The sequence below is a fragment of the Suricata suricatta genome, chromosome 9 (genome assembly GCF_006229205.1).
Source record: "Suricata suricatta isolate VVHF042 chromosome 9, meerkat_22Aug2017_6uvM2_HiC, whole genome shotgun sequence".
Lineage (NCBI taxonomy): Eukaryota > Metazoa > Chordata > Mammalia > Carnivora > Herpestidae > Suricata > Suricata suricatta.
The window spans coordinates 122,164,301-122,188,566 of record NC_043708.1 but is presented as its reverse complement, the minus strand read 5'-3'; the positions used below and the strand labels follow the sequence as shown (position 1 = coordinate 122,188,566).

Genomic DNA, 24,266 nt, shown 5'->3' with positions numbered 1-24,266 from the left:
ACAAGGCCCTGCATAACCTGTTTGAGTCTGTATTTTGTTTCAACCAGTTTGCCAATTTCACCATCCAAGCACGCTGGGAATGCCAAGACAACTTTGGTGTTAAAAGTATTTTGTTACTAATAATAGCTGAATGGCGTTTCATTGGCAATTATTTAAAAAACAAATTTGAACACATTCCCAAATAAAGTTAGAGGCCAGACATAAAAGAACACATACTTTATGATTCCATTTATATAAAAGACAAAACCTGGCAAAATTAGTCTATGCTATCCCAGTTCGGGATGGTTACAAGTGGATAGTGACCAGAAGGGGATCCAAGCAGGACTTCTGGGGTGTCGGGAGTTTCTTGATGTTCCACAGGTTCCACAGGTATGCTGTTTACGAAACTACATCAAGCCGTACACTCAAATGTGGACTCTGCTCTATCTGTTGGTATTTTTAGTTACAAAAATAAGCTAGACTCATGATATTTTGTGCTTTCTTTGATACACATATGTGTTCACTTGAGCGGTGGGACCACGGGCTGGGAACTCCTCATGCCATTATCACTAGTTTGGTGTTCTTTTATGGACTAACTCAGAAGAGCTCTTGGGTACTCTGAATGGCCAAGGATAGCCAACATCAGTCACCTTGACCACTAACAGGACTCCACATGCGTTTGACAACTTGACCCACACCCAAAGGTCAGAGACTGAAATACCAACACTCAGCGTATGTGTTTCCCTCATTTTAGATCTAAAAGGGGCTGATGGCTCCTTATTAACTTTATAGAGAAACACAGGTCAGTCAAAACCACACGTGACTTTCAAGGCATTCAACATGTGTGTATCCTTAGGAGCATAAAGATTCGTTTGGGGTTTTTTTGCTTTTCTTTAAAAAAGTTACTTTCACTAAAAACAAAAACAAAACTATGTACCCAGTTAAAAACAATTAAATAAAAGAGTAAAAAAAGATAATGAAAAGTCAAATCCCCTTTAGATTGGTTTCCCATGGCAACCGGTTAGGACTCTTATATTCTTATAGAAGTAGCTCATAAACACACAAAAGCATATATAAATGTATAAGTGTATTCGTCCTGTTCCCATTTCTTAAACAGATGGGAGCCCCATATAACCCTTGTTTTCTCCTGCAGATACTTCATCTCTGCAAACATGGATATAGCCCACTCTTTCCACAAGCACAAAGTATCCTATAGAGTATATATATTATTTATCCAGGTATTTCTGCTTTTTTCTTTTACAAACAATATGCATCGAACATCTCTGAATATACATTCTTTAATGTGCTTTTTAAATTATGTAGGAACTGCCCCATTGTATACCAACTGTTAGCAAATTTTTGACCTGTGGATTTTTCTTCTTCTTTTTAAAAATTTATTTTGAGAGAGAAAGAGTGTGAGCAGGGGAGAGGTGGAGAGAGAGAATCCTAAGCAGGCTACACAAAGGCAGCATGGGGCCAGAAATGGGGCTCAAACCCATGAACCGTGAGATCATGACTTGGGGCAAAACCAAGTCAGATGCTTAACTGAGCCACCCAGGCGCCCCCTGCCCTCTGCATTCCATCTGGTTAACATGAGCATCTCATTGCTGTCTCAGTTAGCAGTCCTCTATTTAGTTCCATGAGCTTTCCATTTCCACATGAATGAGTACTAAGCCTGACACAGGGCTTGATCTCATGACTGTGAGATTATGATCTGAGCTGAAAGCGAGTTGGACCCTTCGGCCACTGAGGCACCCAGGTGCACCTCACAGTGATTTTAAATAGGAAAATGATCTAGTGATTGAAAAGTCTGTTTTGAAGAATGGACTCATTTTCACAGAAAAGACCATACAGAGAGATAATCACTGAGAGTTTATATATTACATGTAAAGACCTCAGAGGGAAATAATAAATAATACTGGATTAAACAGTGTCACTTTCAAATTCACATCTACCCAGAACCTATGAATGTGACCTTATTTGGAAATACGGTCTTTGCTGATGTAGTAGGTTAAGATGAGCTCCTACTTGATGACAGCGGACCCTAATCCAATAATTGGTGTCCTTCAAAGAGGGAGACTGGATAGACACATACTGGGAAAACCTGTGACAACAGAGGAAGAGCCTGGAGGGACACAGCTCCAGGCCAGAGACCACAGACTGCCAGCAAGCGTGGTGGGACAGGAAGGGGCAGGGAAGGATTCTTCCCTAGAGCCTCGGGAGAAAGCATGGCCCTGCTGACTCCCTGATTATGGAAGTCTAGTCTCCAGAACTGTGAGAGAATAGATGTGTCTTGTCGGGATCACCAAGCTTTGTGGTGGTGTGTTATAGCAGCCCTAGCAAACTAACAGAACAACCATCCCAAATTTGAACCCGGTACATTTAAAGTGACGTACAACTGTATCAGGCGACTTGTCATTTGATGTATATTTGTCAGTCACTAGGATACTTCGGAAGGACAAAAAGAACAGGCTTGATTTAGAGAATGCTTGTGAGGGTGTTTTGTTTGTTTCTTTGTTGTTGTTTTTTTACTATTCTCTCATTAAGGCAAAATTTATATTAGGGAAGAACAGCTCCTGTAATAAAATGCTACAGTTTTACAAAGCGTCCATACTCTCATTATATATTGCCTCAATATGTTTTAACAACTTTAAAAGTGCTGTGGGATTATATGGGAAGAGGTTTTTCTTCTGCAAGCGGTCAACAGCACCTTGCAGCTCTTGAAAGCACCTCAGCGTTCTGTAAGACATGCCCACTTCAGAGACGTCATCTGGGGCTGTATCAGAATCAGCGGAGAAGGGAGTATGAGGCTGTTTGGGAACCAGAGGCCTTGACGGAGGCTCCAGGCTCAGTTCTGTTTTATCCCCACTTGTTCCAACCGTGTCCTGAAATTTCTTCCTTGGTTCTTGGTGCAAAGATACTTGTATACTGTTCGCTGAACACTGGTCTGTGCCTTCCACCTCAGAATCCCCAGAGCTCTCATAATCTACCAGACTTTGGGAAGCTCGTGGGGGAGACGGGCTCTCAGCCTGGAGCATGGCTGACGTCTCCCTGCACGTGCCGGGCTGGCTTGGAGGTTTGGCAGAGGCATCGGAAGCCCAGGAGGCGGAAGCGCGAGCATTTCTGTGACGACGAAGGGCAGCCGAAGGGCTCAGTTCTGTTGGGCGGCTGCGAGCACAAATACTTCTGTTATTTTTAGATTCGGTCACGTCAAAATACTTGCAGATCGTGAAAAAGTTAGTCCAGTCTTTTTGTAGTAATTTTAAATATCTAACAAAATATTCAAGGAAACAGGTTTCCGAAGAAATCAAAAAGTCAAGAAGAACTGAAGGATCAAATCCTATATTTTTCAGCAAGAATACGAAAACGCAGTGTGGGTTATAGCCATATTCATGTGTGTGATGCTTCCACGTTTCTGTTTCTTGGGTCAAGCTTTCAGTAGCTTTACATTCTCTGAAAATACAGGTAACAGAGATCTCAGATTAAGGACTTTTTACAAAAATGACAGTTTTAACAGATATAATTCACACACCACAAATTCACCTATCAGATTACCTTTTAATCTACACTTAATCTTAAAAGAAAAGAAATTCAAAACAGTCTCTTCCTCTACAAACTCTAATAACCCGACTCAATAAAATGAGTAAAATCCAGGGACCTTGGTAGTACTAGTTATTGTCTGCCAAACCAAGTCCTCTGTCTTCCTGTCTCTTGACATGAGAGTTCCTCGTGCCTATAGGTAACTAGCTGCAGGGAGTAAGGCCGGGGCTGGAGACTGACCTCCTTCCTTTCCTTCCAGACTCTCCTCAGTAGGGCTGGGTACGGGACCCAGACTGCCAGTCAGAGAGCCTCATGCTCCTGGCTACAGGACTGCTTCCTTACATGAATCTGACCCAAGCAAACTAATCAGATCCACCTCCCACCAACCAGGACTTTCTAGGGCCATTAGAGATTGCAGCTGTAAGGCTGCTGTAAGCTGGGCTGCCCGAGAGCACGGAGAGAAAGAGCAACGGCCGACGACGTGATTGAACCCCTGTGTACACAGTGATGTCTGATGCTAACATGACCCCTTGGAATTTCTGAGCTAATAAATTCCTTTTTGTGTTTTTCGTATTGGTCGTTTTACAACCAAACGATCTTAACGAATACAAAGACATTAGGAAAAATACGTCGGCCATGAGCACATGCCTCTCTGGACATTACTGAAAAAAGTTAGAAATTTAATTCAGAGGTTTCCTCTTTCCTCAGGAGGAAGAAGTCAGCGTTGAGTACAACTAAGATCTACTCTAATAGGCATGTGCATTTTCAGACTGAATTTGTGTCTCACCGTGTTGGAGCCTAACTCAAATCACATGCAGGAATTCTGTGTTCTTGATTAGAACCTTTTGAAAAACTGGCCCCAAACACTTAGAGTCTGAAGGCAGCCACCGCCAGCAGTGCCATAACGCACGTCAGAACTGGCGGCGGGACGCGGCACCGCTGGTCATTAGTAAGAAATCCCTTTCTCTGAAGCCAAGAAAGAAATGGAAATAAAGCAAATACTTTAGGGCTTTAATAAAGCGGAGCAAAAATGGTGTAAAAGGTCATCAGTTATTAACTTCGTAACCAACTACAGATATCTGCCACAGGATGACGTGACCCCGCGCAGAGCTGCTCTAATGAAGCAGGACCACGATTGGCACAGCGCGTCCTTCGGAGCCAGACGTCGTGACCAACTTCAGGTATCTGTGTCGGGTCGGCCTCAGCCCCGGTTCCGCTGTATACTGAAATGAAACTTTCGAGCTGCTGCTCTGGATACACACAAGTTTGCATTTACCTTTAAAAAAGGTGAAAGTCATAGAAGCTCATTACGGGAAAGTTCGTCTTGGGGGTGAAAAGCGTTTTTTCAACACCAATTAAATTAAGGTTTCGACAAGGTATTAACGTACTCCTGATCGCACAGGTGAAACTGAGGAAGCTGAACCAGAACCCGTGTTTTCCAGGACCCTGGTCTGGTTCGACGACCTTAGGTCCGCCTGCCCAGCCAAGTTTTCATAATGAGAACTCAAATGTCATCTCATTTTCATGTAGGGCGGGGTTAAAGAAAAAAACTGGAACTTATACGGAAACCACAAGATTGTTAGGGATTTTTTCCCCCTTAATGATGGAAAGTAAACAGTATGTCCAGCACATTATTAAAAATGTTTTCTGCTTTCCTGGCATGTAGTTACAATTACTTTAAAATATACTAACCCGATCAACTTTAGGTAGATGCCCAACGATGCCCTGGCGGCCTCCAGCATGTCGTCATCTTGTTCTATGAAGACCCTGGAGATCCATTCACATGGATTGTGTGACTGAAGGGGGGGCTGAAGGTGAGGCTTTAAGAAGGTCAGTAACTCAGCCATGAAATTCTGTAAATCAACTTCAAAAAATGCAAATTTCAGAGTAGGCAACAGCTTAGGAATGCATTTATATCTCGCCTACATATAAAATTATAGCATTCCAAGTATTCCAGCATGCATTATCACCAAAATTCACACTTTTCAAAAATCCTGTGAGGGACTATCTCTCTTTTGCAAATTAGGAAACTAAACATCAGAGGGAAAAAGTGATTCATTCAAGAAGATATAATTAAAATGTACAACCAGATCATCTACTTGCTGCAAGTGCCAAATAATGGATTCTCTCTGAGAAGCAAGAGTTACATGAATTCTTGCTAAAAACACATAAATGAAGGAGCAGTAGACAAAAGGAATCACTTCACTAGAAGCTGCAGCTGTCTGTTACTAAATGCAACCAAGCAAAAGTCATTTTGCCTTCAAAATAACAGGGAAAAATATTGGTTAAATGTTTAAAATATTAAAAGAAAGACTACTATTAAGCACAGAAACCAAAAAAGTTTTGGCGAGTCGTAACTGCAATTTAAAACTCTGAATTGTAGACCATATGCCACCTAGTGTTGTAAGTTATTACTGCACAGAATGATATCTAAGTATGTAGTAATTACAAGGTAAATGGTATCCATTCAAAGCAATGCAGGGAAGTCACTGCTTACAATTCAAACCTTTCACTAAAACTGTATGCTACTTGTTTAGAGATGTCTACTATTCTTTTTTATCACATGGAATGGAGGACATGTCTTTACCAACACCTAAATTAAGTATTTTATGTAAACAGAAGTCTTTGGGCTGAGTTATGATCCGAAATATTATATGCAACAATTTCTTAATCAGTGTAACTTCTCACATGTTAGTTTCAATTCATTTCCTAGTTATCGATAATCTACACTAGTAGCCACTCCAATTTTATGAAGGAAAATATGAATCATATCTGAATTGGACAGGCTTCTATCACCTGCCTTGAAGTTACTCAATAACATCTTGTTGTTTTTATCCTTCGTTATTAATTATGCTATGCAAATTCAGTTGAGTCCACAAAAAGTTGACGTTTCTTCTTTTTTAAGTTTATTTATTTTAAGAGAGAGAGAGGCAGAGAGAAGAGAGAGAGGGAGAGAGAGAATCCCAAGCAGGCTCTGCACTGTCAATGAGGGGGCTCCAACTCCTGAATCGTGAGATCATGACCTAAGTGAAGGTTATATGCTTAACCAACTGAACCACCAGGGTGCCCCAAAGTTGACATGTTTCTTAAGGGAATTCTCATTCTTTTTTTTAAAAGAAAATGTAATAAATTATAACTATGATAACATGTAGATTAAGTTAGTGGAGATACAGTCCTGAGATTTTATAATTACGAATTATTTTATATCACTAAACAATTACTTGTTACTTTGCATGCCAAAGGAGTTCAGAGAATTACCTTTCATTTCATTTGCTGAAACACAGTTTTGAAACTTGATTTCTAAGGATTTAATGATCAGCAGGCTTGCTGCCCTGAGGATTACGTGATCTGCACCGGGGACACGTTCACGTGCAGGGTGAACTTCCTCTCCACCGAAGCAGGGAGGTTTTCCATGGACAGACAGGGTCCTCAGTAAGCCCACATCCACAGCGTGCAACACAGCCTCGGCTAAAGCCAACATGTCTGCATCTAAGTGCTGATCTGGGGGCATGAGGGCAGGGCCAGACCCCCCACGCAGATCTTCACCCACTTTCCAGAGAAGGCACTTTTTGATGAAAATGATGAACTGCCTTTTGACAAAAGCCTGAACAGGCCAGGTGACTACACCTAGCACACAAGAAGGCTTCAAAAAGAAAATCCTCTGGCAAGTGAAATGTAGCTTCAGATGGATTCTGGAAGCTGTAAGAAATTCAAGCAATTCCAGGAAACCTATCAAGCTGTTTATTATTTTTGAGGTATCTTGGCAGCTTTCAAAATGCTGAGAAAATAAGGAATTGTAAAAAACTTCCAAAACAGTGTCAAAAGGAGTCAGGAACTGCTTTAAAATTTCTGCAATGATAAAAACAGTAATATAAACAACCAGAAAAACAAAGGCTTAAGACACAATTTACAATTCAACTTTTATAAATATTATCACTTTACAAGATAAAAAATGGATTTGGATTATTTCACTCATGTGAACAAGTGAAGATAAACAGGATAAGAGCTAATAAGAGAGGTTTTTATATACAATGGAATACTAGCCAGCCATCAAAAAGAAATCTTGCCATTTGCACAGACGTGGATGGAGCTAGAGTGAATTACACTAAGCAAAATAAGTCAGCGAGAGAGAGACAAAGACCACAGGACTGCGTTCGTATGTGGAATTCGAAACAGAACAGGTGAACACAGGGGAGAGAAAGAAAAGAGAGGCAAACCAAAACACAGACTCTTAACTAAAGAGAACACACGGACGGTTACTGGGAGGGAGGCGGCTGGGGGAGGGAGTAAATGGGTGATGGGCAGTAAGGAGGACACGAGCTGGGAAGAGCATGGGTGTTGCATGTGAGTGATGAATCACTGAAGCCGGTGTTACACTGTTTGTTGACCAACTGGAATGTAAATGAAAACGTGAAACAAACAAACAAACAAAGTAACAGCTAATGACCATGGTTAATTATCCTTTTTACAAATATCAATCGCATCAGATTATGAAAGGGATATAAAATAAGGAGGTTTAATTTTTGTTTTATGATGTTTTATTTTAAAAAGGTATCTTCAATCAAAAAATTTGGAGGAAGACTCGTTTTTCAGACATGAGGACAGATCAGATGCTGTAAAATAAGTTTTAATCTTCATTATAAACATCACACCCCTTGGGAGCAAAAGAATGGCATTTGTGGGGGACCATAATTCGTACCTGCTTTTTGCGAACATGTGTCTTTAAGGATTTCTTTTATTATAAAAGTCAGGGTCCAGAGGCAGTATACTGCTTTCTCATTTTCAGGGTATTCAGAAAGATTTGTTTGGCAAAAAGCAATCCAGGAACTACTTAAAGCTATCTACAAGCGAGCAAACAAAAAAAGTTATAATACAAAATTTCCTTTATGATTTCAAGTTACCAATTATAAACAATACAGCTCCGTAAAACATTTCTTACTCCCTTGAAACAACAACAAATAAAACCCCACAGTATTTGAAAAACAAGGACACGTATATCCTAATAGTAAGTAAAAAAATTCAGGATGCCATAGCAATAAAAGCTCAACAAGGACCATGAAAATATTAGCAGTGATTCCTTCTAGGTGGTGGAAGAATATGTGGTTAATGGGTGGTTTTTATTTTGTTCTTTATACTTTCTCTCCTTTTCCAGATTTTCTACGACAAATACCACCTTTTTGTATTTAGGGGAAAAAAATGTTACTTTGAGAAAGGCACAAGGAATTATGGCTGAAATAAATCCGTGGGTACTTGTATTTATTAACGAATTCAGAGATAAGAGAAAAATCCAAAGTTGTTTGTATTATTATTTTTTTAATAATAAATTCTTAGAATTTTATTTCTATTAAACCTGTGAAAATGGTCCTGGTCTTCAGGAGCAGTTCCTAGATCTTTTTTTTGGAGAAAAGGAAGCAGGCCTGCGCGTTCTTTTGAGAAGCTGAAGAAAGTTATGGACGCACTTGAAACCCATCCTTCAGGTGAAAAATCTGATTTATAATGATTTTACAACATATTTAAGACTCTAATCTTCGATACAAGTCACTATTATATTACTCCATTCTTACACTTCTGTGGATTTAAATGTCCTTATATGAGCAAACATTTTATTCGTGCAAACATCTATCTGAAGGGGAAAATCGAGTGCCACAGATCAATTTTAAAGAAACTATAAAATAAATAACATAATTTGATTACTTATCGTACTTACCTCTTCTCTCATTTGGAAATACAGAAGCAGTGCAAGGCACTTCGCAGCCATGTGACATAACAATTTATCCGAGTTTTGGAACATACAGGTCTACGGGAAAACAAATAAGTTGATCCACGGTTGCCAGAGGCTGCTAAACCTTTTGTCCTAAAAATCTGCATCTAAAGAAAAAAAACCCCACAAGAAACAAATGGCTTACTAATGTAGAATCAATGTCAGATGATTTTAAAAGAATTCTGATGATATCTCGGTATGTTGCCTTTGCGTGGGAGTCAGTTTCAGCAGACAGTAGCCGGGTTACCATCACTTTGAGTACTGTTAGCTGAAGGAGCATTACTTCCCGGGCGCTGCGCATCCCCGAGGGTCTCTCCAAACACACAGACGCCACAGGAATGGCAGCCGACTTGGCACGGGGTGGCTGGGGCCTGCCTTGGACACCATGACGATGGAAGCATTCAGAAGCAGTGGCTGTAGGGCAATCTTGACCCCAAAATGCTGGGTTGAGATAAAAGATGTAATCGTGGCTCTCATTTTCAAGTGTGGCTCCCAGAAGTACCTTCTTGTATAATTGTTCTAACACCTCAAAGCAAGCCTTCATTTTGACTGCCAAAATAAGAGCTCATGAGAAAGGTGACAACTCCAAACTGTAAATATTAATCTTAGAAATGCGATAAATCTCTAAGAGGTTTCTTCAGTAAAACCTAAAACAGGAAAAATAATTTTAAAATTACAAGTGTGATATATATCGTAGTACAGGTTAAAGGCATCTGTTTCCACTTAATCATTAGTCTCTCAAGTTAAAGGTAAGGCCGACTGCTTAATTTCTGAAATGGAAAACTGGTAATAAGAACATTATTTTAAGACCATAAAAACGAAACATGTGCTTTCTGTAAGATTTAAGGCCATAAAATTATTTTCAATTTGATCAGAGCAGAAACTTCACCTTCCTTGTCACATTTTTTTCAGTGGGCCATGAGGACTTCTCAGCCTTGGCACGGGCACTTGGGACTGGATAATTCTGTTACGGGGAAGCTGGCCTGCGCCTTGTAGGCGGCAGAGCAGCATTCTTGGCCTCTACCCACTAGATGCCTCCAGCAGCTCCCTTGGGGGGCAAACCCACTCAGGCTGAGCCTCACGGGGCCACCTCCACTTCATTAGCCTTCAGCTCAGGGGCCCTGGGTGGCTCAGTTGGTTAGGCATCCAACTCTTGATCTTGGCTCAGATCACGATCCCACAGCTCATGGGACTGGGCCTCGCACTGGATTCTGTGCTGATAGCGTGGAGCTTATTTGGGATACTTTCTCTCAAAAATAAATAAATAAACTAAGAAAAAAAAAAACCTTCACCTTCAATGTACAGGTGAAACCTAGTCAGAGAGTTAACGTGGTCAAACTATTGTGGTTATGATGATTAATTCCCAATTTCAAATTAAGTGATAATATAAAGATTCTTAGTAACCACTTTAACATTAAATAAAAAATTTAAAAATGCCATCCCAAGGAAAACACAAGATGTTAATAAGCAAAAGTAATTCAAACGGGAGCACACTGTACTGGTAGCTGGATACAACTTTAGACATTTGGGTGCCCCGACTCTGACAATGGAGACCAACCAGCAAGAGTGGTGAGAGGCGGTCAGGGGTCAGGCATGGCTTATAAAGCAGGGAATGTGGACCATCACCGATAGAAGAATAGAAAACATTATGAGTGTGAGTAATAGGAGTTATTAATGTAGTTACTAAAGAGTAAGTGAGTGTTGAGGAAAAATTTAAGATCTTGGCAGAAGCTAGAGATTATTGAACATCCTTTCAAATGGAATGCTGAGCCTCAGGGAATTATCTCATCCTCTGGGACTCAATCCTTCATAGCCTTTGAGCTATTTCACACCTTTGTAAATTGTAGATTACTGATAGCAATGCAAATGATTGTTGTCTATCAGCATGCAAATACAAGACTACACTGTATGTTAACTAACTTGAGAGTAATGGGGGAACAAAGATTATTATAAGGTAATTATAAGATAATTATTATAAGGTAATTATCTGGTGGAGGGGCAAACCTCCCCTCAGTGGGAAAAGCCAATTTTGCTTTCTATTTGTAAATTGATCTCTACATTCCTCACTCCATATAAACTAAGGTGGCTCTTTAACTTTTCCTCTTTAAACAGGTGGTGACATTTGCCTAGTTCTTTCATTAGTTAATGAGTTAAATACAATCGCAGATAAAGTTCATTGTGTACTGGTGATGATTTTGTCGTCTGACAATCTATCCCTTAATAAACTCCAGGGACTGAGCAGCTTCTCCAGCCCAGTTATAAATGCCCTGACCTCAGTCCTCTCAGGAGGATCTTAGGAGGCTTGTCACTTCCATTGGGTTGGTCTCTCTTCTACAGCTGACCTGCTCCTGCCTGGTCTTTAAACCTCCCTTCACTTCTAGTTTCTTCCCCTTGCTTAGCTTCAAACGCATTTCAATTCCTGATTCCAACCCCCTCCTCCGCCAACATGAAACTGCCTTGTTTTTGTCCTACAAGTATTAAGAAACATATAGACCTTAACATAAAGTTATGAGTGAAACTTTGGTTAAGTTTCTCTGAATCCTCTTTTCAAATTGTGGCATACATTCCACATCATTTGGAAACATAAGTAATTACTGGTAACCTTGTTCTATCTGACAAAGTTCAATGTTATCTGTTACCCTGAACACTGTGCTCCCAGAAAGCAAATAAGCTTAATGTTCCAAGAAAGTGCTCACCACGTTCCCAGACAGGACTCACCTCTTGGCTTCTTCACTGACTCCCTTGTTTGGTAAAAACTCACGTTTTCCCCTTCTTCTTTGAGAGGCATTCCATTAGTGAACATTCTCCTTTTTGCAATAGCCTGAATAAAATTATCTTCTTAATTGTCAGGTGAGTTCTGTCTGCCACAAATCAGACACTAGTTTTCATATTCTAGTTCAAAGTCCATTTCCACTGTACTTATTTTACTTTATATTTTAGTTATGACAGTAACATTTCTTTCCAATAAAACCAAAGACATCTTTTACTGAAGTTGACATGAACTACTGGTGTTTTTGTATGTCAGATATTCTATGACAATAGACTATTTTAGGTTTTAACTAATGGCCACAGGCACGAATGTATTATTATAATCTTTAGCCACAAAAGAAATTATTTTTATTTCAATGCTACAGCAGTAAAAACACTTCCAAGATTTCTATAAATCTTAAGTCCTTTAATCGTTACCATGAATAACATTGCTGCTATTCAACTATTTTTGACCTATGAAAAGGTCATTCAAAACTGAACTGGATACCAGTAAATGAATAAATAGATAAAAAACACAAAAGAGCAAGTGAGCATTTCGGGCAGGGGGGATATGAGCTATTTTCTGTCTTAGTGGGACCCAGGTTCTCTGATTAAGCATGGTTTTGAGAAATCACACTGAAAAGTTGTAAACTTCCCATCAAAAAGAGACAGGTTCAGAACGACTCTTTATAGACAGAGGAAACAACAAAGCATCAATGGGGCCACACGTGCCGGGCAGGTGTAGGGCCCAGGGACCGGCTGCTCCGAAAGGTGCCATTTTGGCACACTGATTATTGCAAATACAAGTTACTTAAGAGATGGCTGGTCAAGAACACTCTGACCCTCCTCCACTGTCCCCCACCCCCCTAAGCAGGAAATAAATAAACCTCCCCTGTGAGAGGTAGCCTCCCGGTATTGGGAGGCAGAGACGTCCTTATCTCCAGAGACAGGGGATTTAGAGCCAAGAAGGCTGTATAAACAACCCTTGTGACTTTTTACTAACTTACTCCCCCCCCAAATTCTCTTTAGAATTCCTTACTAAGAAAAGCTCCTGAAGTTAAGTTTTCTCTGTCCTGTCAGCTCCTTACAGATTTATTGTCTTTTTGTCTAAAAACTATAAAAACTGCCTATCGTGGTCATTTCTTTAGGTGACCAGGTCATTACTGGGCCTCTGTGCACATGTAGTAAACCTTTTTTTCTGTCAATCCATCTCATGTAAATTTACTTCTTAGTCCCCCGGAAGGCCTTGAAGGGTGGAGGAGGAATTTTTCCTTCCCTTCACAGGCACCAAACGAAGAGGAGAGATGATAGGCTGGCTCCTCTGTGACTAAAGCATCAATCTTTCCTCATTACAATGTCTTTTAAATTACTGATGCGGGCCAACGAAACCTGCCTGAAACAAGTGTCTGTGAGTAGCCTATTGAGAATCGTAGCTTTGTTGTTGTTGTGGTTAAAGGAAGTATAGTATTAAAGGAAAGGACAACTCCCAAAAAAACGAACTATACTTTTCCCCCTGAAAAGTGCATCCACGGTTGGTGCCGCTCAAGCTCATTCCTCTGCTGGTCTGCGGACACCTCAGACGGGTTTCTGAGCCAGCTGTACTACATATGGGAGAGATCTGTCTAGGCTGAGAAGGAGACAAATATTAGCAAAGGTCTGGTGAGGAGAGTAAATGGGTAGTGTCTTTCAAAGGGCTTTTTTTTTTCCCCCAGAAAAGGCCTCGCAGTAAAGAATCCGCCACCAGATGGCCTAAGGGGACACCCAGCACAAGCATAAAATTTGCCTCCAGTCTCTCTTACTGTTGAAATGCTATAAATGATTTGAAGAGTGTATTCCATTCCTAATAAAGGTGCATGTCTTAATATAAAAGCAATATATTCCCACTCATCTTCACATAAAGTCGACGCTTCAGGAATAACAACTGTTAGTTTACTGAGTGCTTCCTGTGTGCCAGACACTGTTCTAAGTGAGCGACAGCTTCACAACAGCTTTATGAGGCAGATACTTAATCATACCCATTTTACAAATAAGTAAATTAAGGCAAGGAGAGATAAAGAGTTAAGTGGCAGAGTCAGGACTTGAACTGACACAAAGTCTGGTTTCAAAGCCTGGGGGTCCTCCTCAAATTTCCTCTGATGCTCCAAGTCTCAGGAAAATGGATAAACAGAGGACCTCTCTCTAGAAAGCTTCCAAAGTGAAAACTGTGTAAGTGAAAATTCCCAACGAATCTTCAACACTTTCTAGATTTTTCTCCTATAATACTGTAAAGCAGAATACTCATCCTTGGAATCACTGTCACATGCTGCAAAATCTAAACTCAAGGTCAATTACCAAACAACTTCCCAACGCAAACCAAGATAAATTTTTTCAAAAGACACTCAGCAACCCAAGATTAAAACACTAATCAGGACATCCATCTGGTTGAATTTTTATATTAAATTACTTTCAGAAGATCTATCAAACCCAGGATGAAAAGCCAAACTATCCACACATCATACATCAATATCAGCCCATCAATAGTTTAAAGGCAGTATAAATATGAGTGACAAAGACCTTGATTTTGTAAGATTTAATGGATGGAGGCAGAGATGAGAGGAAAGAAAGAGACCAAGTTATGGAGCCAAGAAGGCCTTTATTGGGATCTGCGATTCCCGGGAGAGGTTCCGTGACTCTGGAGTGGGGAGTCAGGGAAGTCGCGCCTGGTACAGGAGGGGCGAGGTATTTTATGGGTGAAAGACTTCCCATCTGGTCCTGGGAGGGCAGACCACCAAATAAGGGCACTTTAGGGACGTGGTGGGATGGGATAGGTTGCCTCCTCTGTCAGGGTGATGGGAAGCTGGGGCTTCATGATTGGCTGTTTTCAAACTGGTGCGGAACATTCCAGGTCTGCAGGTGAGGGGTGGGGGTCGTCGGTGCACGGTGTTTTTCTCCAACCCACAGCAAAATGGCTGCACGGTCGCCATGCCAAGGTGACTCTCAAGGTGACTTACAGATTTTACTTCACTTAAAATAATTTCAACCTTTCATAAAAACTAACTCAAAATGGATCATGGGCTTAAGCCTTAAAATAAGATTTTAGGAAAAAAAGAAAAAAGCAGGAGAAAAATCTTTGGGATTCATGGTTAGGCATAAAGTTCTTAAACTTGGCTCCAAAAACACAATCTACAAAAATAAAAACTGATAAACTGAACTTCAACAAAATTAAAAACTTTTGCTCTGTGAAAGACCCCATTAAGAGTATTAAAAGACAAACTATAGACTGAGAGAAAATATTTGCTACTCACATGCCCAACATGGGGCTAGGATATAAAAAAATAATAATTAGAAAATGGGCAAGAGACGTGGATACACCTTTCCCTGAAGAGGATATAAAGATGGCAAATATGTGCACAAAAAGATGTTCAACCACATCAGCCACTGGGGAAATATAAATTAAAATCACAGTAAATACCATGATAGTGGTATTATAACTGAAGTAAAAATTAGCAATACCAAATTCTGGTGTAAGGAAGTAGGCTAAAAACTGACTCCATGAGACAATAGAAGGGCACACGTTGCCCAAGGCAGAAGGGACCACCCTTGTAACACCCAATCAGGAAAGGCCAGCTAACACCCTTAACATTTCTAAGGGCAGGCCTAAAGATGGAGGATAAGACTAGTCATGCCCTACGTGAGGGTCCTGGGCCCACTCTGTGATTGCTCAATACTCTAAATGTTGTGATTGGGTCCCGCCAAAAGTAACAACTACTCTAGGCAATGTGAATGGTTAGACCTGCTGTCAATAATATTGTATAATAATAATTGGATCACTGTATCTATGTCACAATTTCCTGTAACTCCCCCTTCCCAAACTCATAAAAGGCCCTGCCCCGCCATGTTCTGGGCTCACTCCACGTGGATCCAGTGTGTTGTTGAAGTCTGTGAGCCCGAGTTTAGGCTGGCCGGGCCTAAATTCGTAATAAAGCCCTTTGCTTTTGCATGCGTGCTTCGGCCTCCCTGGCGGTCTCTGGTTTTTGGGGACGATATTAAAATCTGGGCATAACACTGGAGAGGCTATGGAGAACCAGACTACTCTTGCCATGCTGGTGAGATTATGAAATGGTACAGTCACTCTGGAAAACAGTCTGGTAGTTTCTTTAAAAAAAAACCTAAACATACTCTTGACCATATGTTCCACCAATTGTGCTCCTTGGTATTTACTAGAAGAAGTTGAAAACTTATGTCAACACAAACACCTGCACACAGGTGTCCACAGCAACTTTATTCATAATTTCCCAAACTTGGAAGCAATCAAGATACCTCCTGTGGGTGAAGAACAAATGAACTGCGGTACAGTCAGACAACAGCATGTTACTCAGTGCTAAAAAGGAAGAGCTATTGAGCCATGAAAAGACACAAAGGAACCTTAAATGTATAATACTAAGTAAAAAAAGCAAATCTGAAAGGCTCTATGCTGTATGATTCCAACCATATGACATTCTAGAAAAAGTAAAGCTATGGAGATCAGTGGTTGCCAGGGGTTGGGGTGGAGGGAAGGGATGAATAGGGGAGCATCCCCATTTAGGGCAGTGAAAATACTCTGGATGATCCTATAATGGTAGATACATATCATTAGATCTTTGCCCAAACCCAGAGAACGTACGCCACCAAGGGTGAACCCTGGTGTGAATTATGGACTTGGGATAAAAATGATGTGTCAACCTAGGCTCATCAATTGTAACAAATGTACCACTCTGGTGGGAGGTGGTGATAATGCAGGGAAGGGGGCAGGGGGTCTATAGACAGGAAATCTCTGTACTTTCTGATCAATTCGGCTGTAAATCTAAAACTGCTCTAAAATAAAAAAATCTGTAAAACAAAGCAAGAAACTAAACAGGTAACTACTACATGACCTAGTAATTACACACCTGGTCATTTATTCCAACAAAATGAAGACTTACATTCACACAAAAACCTGTACATGAAGGTTCACAGCAGGTTCACTTTCAACAGCCCAAAACTGGAGATAACCCAGATGTCCAATAGATGAATGGTACTGTGGTACATCCAGGCCGTACTGGAATACTGCTCAGTAATAAGAAAGGAGCTATTGATACATAAATAACTTGGTTAGCTCTTAGGTAATTATGCTAAGAGAAAAAAGCCAATCTCAGAAGGTTGCATATTACATGGCTCCACTCTTGAAATGACAAAATTGGAGAGCCAGAGAAGAGATTAGTGGTTGCCAGCAGTGAGGGATGGCTTCTCCCACTTGGTGGGTAGGGTTATAAAGGCCAACACGAGGGATCCTTGTGACCATGGAACTGGTGAGAGCAACACCAACCTACATATATGACAAAAATTGCATAGAACTCAATATACATACAGATAAATGAACAGAGGTAAAACAGGAAATCTGAATAAGATCAGTGATTGTACTAAGGTCAATATCCAGTTTCTGATATTGGACGAGAGTTGTGAAAGATGCTACCACTGGATAAAACTAGGCAAAGGGTACACATGACCTCTCTGTATTACTTCTTACAATTGCATATGAATCTACAATTTCTCAAAATTAACAATTCAGTTAAAAACTATTGTAATTTCAGGGGCTTCTGGGTGGCTCAGTCAGTTAAGAATCCAACTCTTTTTTTTTTAATTTTTAATGTTTTATTTATTTGATAGAGAGCACGCACATGACTGGGGAAGGGGCACAGAGAGGGAGACACAGAATCCAAAACAGCCTCCAGGCTCTTAGCTGCCAGCACTGAGTCCGATGCAGGGCTCGAACTCACACATGGTGAGATCATGACCTGAGCTGAAGTTGGCTGCCCAACTGACTGAGCCATCCAGATGCCCCAGAATCCAACTCTTGATATTAGCTCAGGTCTTGATCTCAGGGTCCTGAGTTCAAGCCCCATGTCGGGCTCCATGCTGAGCATGAAGCCTACTTAGAATAATAATAAAAAAAAAAAGACGATAATATAATGATTTCAGCTATAGACAATAGCCTAATGATCCCAAGCCTTAATATACATAGAATTTCATTAATATCAACTATATCTAAATGCAACCATATTAGAACTTTGATTCTGAAAATTCCTAGACTGAAAACTGAACAGAATGGCATTTTAAAATGCTAAAAAGTGTTTCCTTGAAAAATATTCCTAAGTAAAGGGCACCTGAGTGGCTCAGTTGGTCAGGCATCTGCCTTCAGCTCAGGTAACGATCTCGCCATTTGTGGGCTGGAGCTCCACATCAGACTCTGTGTCAGAGCCTGGAGGCTGCTTCTGATTCTGTGCCTCCCCCTCTCCCTGCGCCTCCCCCCCCCCCCCCCCTGTGCCTCCCCTCTCCCTGTGCCTCCTCCTCTCCCTGTGCCTCCCCCTCTCTCTGCGCCGCCCCTGCTCGCACTCTGTCTCTCTCTCTCTCAAAAATAAAATACACATTTTAAAAACTTTTAATATTCTTAAATAAAAAATAGGTAGAAATTTTAAGTGCACAGTCTATTTATTAGAAAACATTCTGCCATCACCCATTTTCAAAATGATCAAAAAACAAGCTGCTAGTAATTTAATCCTTTTTTTGTATGCAGAAAACAATAATAAAAAAAGATGCCACTATCTCTTTTAGATTTTCTTCAGATAATTTAAATTCAGAATGCAGAAATATGATTACTTTCAGGGTCAATATTATAATGAAAAAATGCATTTCTTTATGTGAAAAGCTACCATAGTTTGCCAATCGACAGATAAACTCAAAACTGGGGTTGGGCGTAATGCAATAGTAAGTTCAAATCTGATCACTGCTCGACAGGTCACTACATCCCCATTGCCCCATTACTGAAGATGCTGTGGTTCTAGAGGCAGAAGTTGAGACACTATTTCCCTTCCATGATTCTGGTTTCTGTCCCAACTAAGACAGCAATCATTATGTCTAAACAAACAATTTGAATGAGTGAACAAACAAATAAAATAAGTCCAGTTAGTCTACAGAAAGTTCAAGGGTGGTGCCAACATTAGGGGAAGCTGATGAGGGTGGCTAAGGCACTGACAAGGCCTGGAAGAAAAAAGGAACACAGCAGATGAACTGTGATTTCAAGAGGACCTCCTTCCCCTATAAAAGATGGACAGGGAAGGTATATCTTCCGACAGCATGTCACATGCTGGGCATCTTCCCTTTGCCCTCCCAGTTAAACTCTTCAACTTTCTCTATGCCCCAGTATTTTCTAATATTGGAAGTCCTAGGTAGAGCAATCAGGCAAGAAAATGAAATACAGGTAGCAGAATTAGAAAGGAAGAAGTAAAACTATCTCTATTTGCAGATGACATAAAGGAAATCCTAAAGACTCAACCAAAAAAATGTTGGATCTAATCAAAGAATTCAGTGAAGCTGCAAGATACAAAATGAAATATGACAATGAGTAGCATTTTAGTACACTAACAACAAATTTTCTGAAAAAGAGATAAAGAAATTGATCCCATATGTAGTACCATCAAAAACAAGAACAAAACAAAAAAAAACACTTAGGGGTAAATGTAACTTAAGGAGGGGGAAAAAAATCTCTGAAAACCACAATGCACTGATAAATGAATTCAAAGACAAAATAAATGGAAAGGCATCCTATGTTCACATACTAGAAGAATTAATATTGTTAAAATGTCAATACTACCTACCACAAGTCATTTATAGATTCAATGCCATCCCTATTAAGATACCGAAAGTATTTTTTTTTATAGAAGTAGAAAAAATACTCCTAATGTTTATATGGAGCCACAAAAGACCCCCAAAAGCCAGAAAAAATACTGACAAAGAACAAAGCAGGAGACATCACAGTTCCTGATTTCAAGCTAATCTATAAAGCCACAGGCATCAACACTGGCATAAAAACAATCAGACCAATGGCACAGAATTGAAAGCCCAGAAATAAATCCCCACATATACAGCCAACTAATATCTAGCAGGGGATTCAAGAATATTCAATGAAGACAGTCTTTTCAATAAACAGTGCTGAGATAACTGGATATTCACATGTAAAAGAATGAAATTGGATCCATGTCTTACACTTACAAAAAATTAACTCAAAATTAATTAAAGACTTAGATGTAAGACCTGAAACCATGAAACTCCTAGAAGAAAACACCAGAATAAAACATGGCTGTTGGTAATTTCTTGGATGACACCTAAGCAGAAGCAACAAAATAAACAAGTGTAAATTATGTCCATCAAACAAGCGTCTGCATAGCTGAATAAGTCATCAGCAAAGTGAAAAGAAAACCTATGGGATGGAACAAAAATTTTGTAAACCACACATCTGATATCCAAAATACATGAAGAACTCGTAGAACTCAACCAAAAAACCACATGTAACCCAATTTAAAAATGGGCAAAGGAAGGGAAACAAAAACCAAAATGAACTATTGGGACCTCATCAAGATAAAAAGCTTCTGCAGAGCAAAGGAAACAATCAGCAAAATTAAACGACAACCAAGGGAATGGGAGAAGATATTTGCAAATGCCATGTGAGATAAAGGGTTAGTATCCAAAATCTACAAAGAACTTCTCAAACCCAGAATACAAATAATCCAATGAAGAAATGGGCAAAAGACATGAGAATAGACACTTTTCAAAAGAATACAACCAGATGGCTAACAGACACATGAAAAAATGCTCAACACCACTCATCATCAGGGAACTACAAATCAAAACCACAATGACATAGCATCTCACATCTGTCAGAATAGCTAAAATTAACAACTGAGTCAAGAAGAGATGTTAGCGAAGATGCGGAGCAAGGGGAACTCTTTTGCGCTGCTGGTGGGAATGCAGACTGGTGCAGCTACTCTGGAAAACAGTATGGAGGTTCCTCAAAAAATTAAAAATAGAACTGCCCTATGACCCAGCAACTGCACTGCTAGGTATTTAGCCAAAGAATACAGGTGTGCTGTTTCGAAGGGACACATGCACGCCAATGCTTACACCAGTACTATCGACAATAGCCAAAGTATGGAAAGAGCCCAAATGTCCATCGACAGATGAATGGCTAAAGAAGATATGGGGTATATATATACAATGGAGTATTATTCGACAATCAGAAAGAATGAAATATTGCCGTTTGCAACAACATGGATGGAACTAGAGGGTATTATGCTAAGCAAAATTAGTAAGAGAAAGATAAATGTCATATGACTTCATTCATATGTGGAATTTAAGATACAAAACAGATGGACATAGGGGAAGGGAAACAAAAATAATATAAAAACAGGGAGGGGGACAAAACATAAGAGACTCTTATGTATAGAGAACAAACTAAGGGTTGCTGGAAGGGTTGTGGGGGGAGATGGCTAAATGGGCAAGGGGCATTAAGGAAGACACTTGGGATGAGCACTGGGTGTTATATGTAGGGGATGAATCACCGGATATAACTCCTGAAGTCATTATTACACTATATGCTAACGAACTTGGATGTCAATTAAAAAATAAAAACAATGAAAACAATTAAAAAAAACAAAAATGGGCAAAGGAGCTAAACAGACATTTTCCCAAAGAAGATATACAAAAGGCCGACGGGTACGTGAAAAGATGCTCAACCTCACGACTCGCAAGGGAAATGCAAAGTAAAACTACAATGAGATACGACCTCACACTGGTTAAGAATGGCCATCGTGAAAAGAAGTTAAATGCTGGCAAGGGGTGGAGAAAAGGGAACCTTTGTGCACTGCTGGTGGGAACGTAAAATGGTGCAACCACTATGGAAAGCAGTACGGAGGATGATTAAAAAATTCATAATGGAACTACCATATGGCGCAACGATTTCATTTCTGGGAATATATCCCAAAGCATCAAAACACCAACCTGAGAACACATCTGCACCCCAGTGTTCCTAAAAACATTATTTACAATAGCCAAGGCATGGACGTGACCTAAGTGTCCATCACTGGATGAAAAAGTTGTGTAAAATATATACAATGGGAAATTATTCTGCCATAAACAATGAGGAAATCCATTTGCAACAACGTGCACGGACCTTGGAGGCATTATGCTAAGAAAAACACTGTATAATCTCACTCGTACGTGGAGTCGAAACAAATAACAACCCTAAACACACAGAAAAAGAGATCAGACTTGTGGTTATGAAGGCAGACGATGGGGTGGAGGGGAATTGGAGGAAGGTGGCCAAAAGGTACAAACTTTCAGTTATAAGTTCGATAAGTACTAGGGATGTAAGGTGCACCGTGACGACTATGGCGAACGCTGCTGTATGACGTACAGGAAAGCTGCTAAGAGAGTTAAGTCCTAAGAGTTTTCATCACAAGAAAAAAATTTGTTTTCCTTTTTTTCTTTCATTCTTTTTTAAACTGTATCTATATGAGAAGATGGGTGTTAGCTGAACTTGCTGTGGCAACCATTTCACAATTTATAAAAATCACACCATCATGCCATATGCCTTAAACAGATACAATGATGTATGCCAGTTGTTTCTCGATAAAATAGAGGGAAAACAGTTGAGATCTTTAAGTGTCCAGTCCTCTATAGCCTCTTTTTTTTTTAATAGTTTATTACCAAATTGGTTGCCATAGAACACGCAGTGCTCTTCCCCACAAGTGCCCTCCTCCATGACCATCACCCTCCTACCCATTCCCCCCTCCCTCTTCAGCTCTCAGTTTAAGTATTCAAGAGTCTCTCATGATTTGCCTCCCTCCCTCTCCCTCTTTTCCCTCTCTTTCCCCTTCCCATGGTGCCATTAGGTTTCTCCTGTTAGACCTATGAGTGAAAACATATGGTATCTGTCCTTCTCCGCCTGATTTATTTTGCTTAGCATGACACCCTCGAGGTCCATCGACTTGCTACAAATGGCCATATTTCATGCTTCCTCATTGCCGTGTAGTACTCCATTGTATATACATATCACATCTTCTTTGTCCATCCATCAGTTGATGGACATTCAGGCTCTTTCCATGATTTCGTATAGCCTCTTTCTTCTTGGAGAAATTTCATGGATTCTCAATGTCTTCACTTATTATCTCCATGCTAACAACTCCAGAATCCACAGTTAGGGTCTAGCTGTCTTCTGGGATCCATACCCAACTATGTCCAGAGAATTCTGGGCTCCAGACTCAAAATGACATCATTGAGTTCCGCTTGGAGGTCCAAAAGGCACCTTCAGCAAATTCAACTCAACTTCTACGGTTCTCAAACTTGTTTTCTCCTACATCTCGGTTTATGGTATCTCTGAGTCACCCAAGCTAGAAACCTGGACATCTACCTGGAACGCTTCCACTCTCCACTTCTCTCCATTCTGCCCCTGCAGTACAACACTTCTGCCCCCACAAACTGCAACAGATTTTTTGCTACGTGGTTGTTTCTTAGCCCACCTTACACTCACTTTCCTCTGAAAAACCTCTCCACCCTCCTTAGGAAACAGTCCAAACCCTTGGACAAAGCTTAGCAGATCCTTCAAGATCTGCCTCTTGCAATGTCCTCACCTTTCTGCCCCACAAACTAAGCTACATGCTTTTTCTAAGGTCCTCAAAAACCATGCACTTTGAGGTTCCCAAGTTTTGCCTGGCACCTTCTGACTAACCCACTCTCAACTTTTAATGTGGAAACCTGCAGTCCAGGGGAAGCCTTTCACATATCCAACTCAGGATTAGGGGGCCGCGCCAAGTGCTCCCTCAGCCTATACTACACTATTTATCTCACTGCATGGTCTATAAATATTCCCTAGTTTGGTTTACCCACACCCTGACTATGGGCTTCCCTGGGCAGGACTGAGCTGTTTGCTTACACAGGCCAATAGGTAAGTGTTTGCAGCGACCGCCATCTGAAACACAACATCTTAATTTATCTTATGACTTAAAAGTAATTGACATTAAATTACTTCCTTTATATAATCAGATAGGCCTTTCTATGTGGACACTGGTGGTAGCCAAATGTGGTATATCGGATGGCTTAGTTTAAAATAACGCCAATGCTCGCTCAGATGACCATAGTTGGCTTCCACATTTGCAGTCACCCAGCTACAGTCTTTACCACTGAGCAGCCGGAAACCTTTTCACAACATAAGTAAGATAATTGTGCCTGCCCTACACGGCATGGCTTACAAGGTCCGGCAAAGATCGCAACTTGTCCCACACCCCCAACCTTACTACCAGTCATTCTCCCTCTTACTCACTCCGCTTGACTACGGGGGTCTTCTTTCTTGCGGTTGCTGTTAAACAGCTAAGATTATTCCAGCATCAGAGGCTTTGCACTGTAGATT

General features: G+C 40.4%; 1 protein-coding gene and 1 long non-coding RNA gene across 12 annotated transcripts in view; one reads left to right on the top strand and one right to left on the bottom strand.

Annotated features, from left to right (window-relative positions):
* LOC115301201 overlaps positions 1-13,891 on the top strand; it is a 21,639-nt gene extending 7,748 nt beyond the window's left edge. The window contains exons 2-4 of one of the 5 annotated variants that reach the window (XR_003913016.1): positions 4,608-4,700; positions 5,226-5,333; positions 13,741-13,891. This is a non-coding gene — a long non-coding RNA (uncharacterized LOC115301201). Of the gene's footprint in view, positions 1-4,607; positions 4,701-5,225; positions 5,350-8,671; positions 8,828-11,392; positions 11,457-13,740 lie in introns of those variants that run through there. The other 4 variants (XR_003913014.1, XR_003913013.1, XR_003913015.1 and 1 more) reach the window with 4 other exon arrangements.
* LINS1 (lines homolog 1) overlaps positions 202-24,266 on the bottom strand; it is a 24,793-nt gene continuing 728 nt past the window's right edge. Inside the window, exons 2-8 of one of the 7 annotated variants that reach the window (XM_029950900.1) lie at positions 11,999-12,141; positions 9,426-9,829; positions 9,227-9,316; positions 8,219-8,360; positions 6,778-7,368; positions 5,212-5,383; positions 202-3,432 (exon numbers count right to left, since the gene is read on the bottom strand). In XM_029950900.1, the coding sequence (XP_029806760.1) occupies positions 2,577-3,432; positions 5,212-5,383; positions 6,778-7,368; positions 8,219-8,360; positions 9,227-9,316; positions 9,426-9,829; positions 11,999-12,083 (2,340 nt within the window). In that variant the 5' untranslated portion in view covers positions 12,084-12,141 and the 3' untranslated portion in view covers positions 202-2,576. Of the gene's footprint in view, positions 3,433-5,211; positions 5,384-6,777; positions 7,369-8,218; positions 8,361-9,226; positions 9,317-9,425; positions 9,928-11,998; positions 14,643-24,266 lie in introns of those variants that run through there. The other 6 variants (XM_029950906.1, XM_029950902.1, XM_029950903.1 and 3 more) reach the window with 6 other exon arrangements.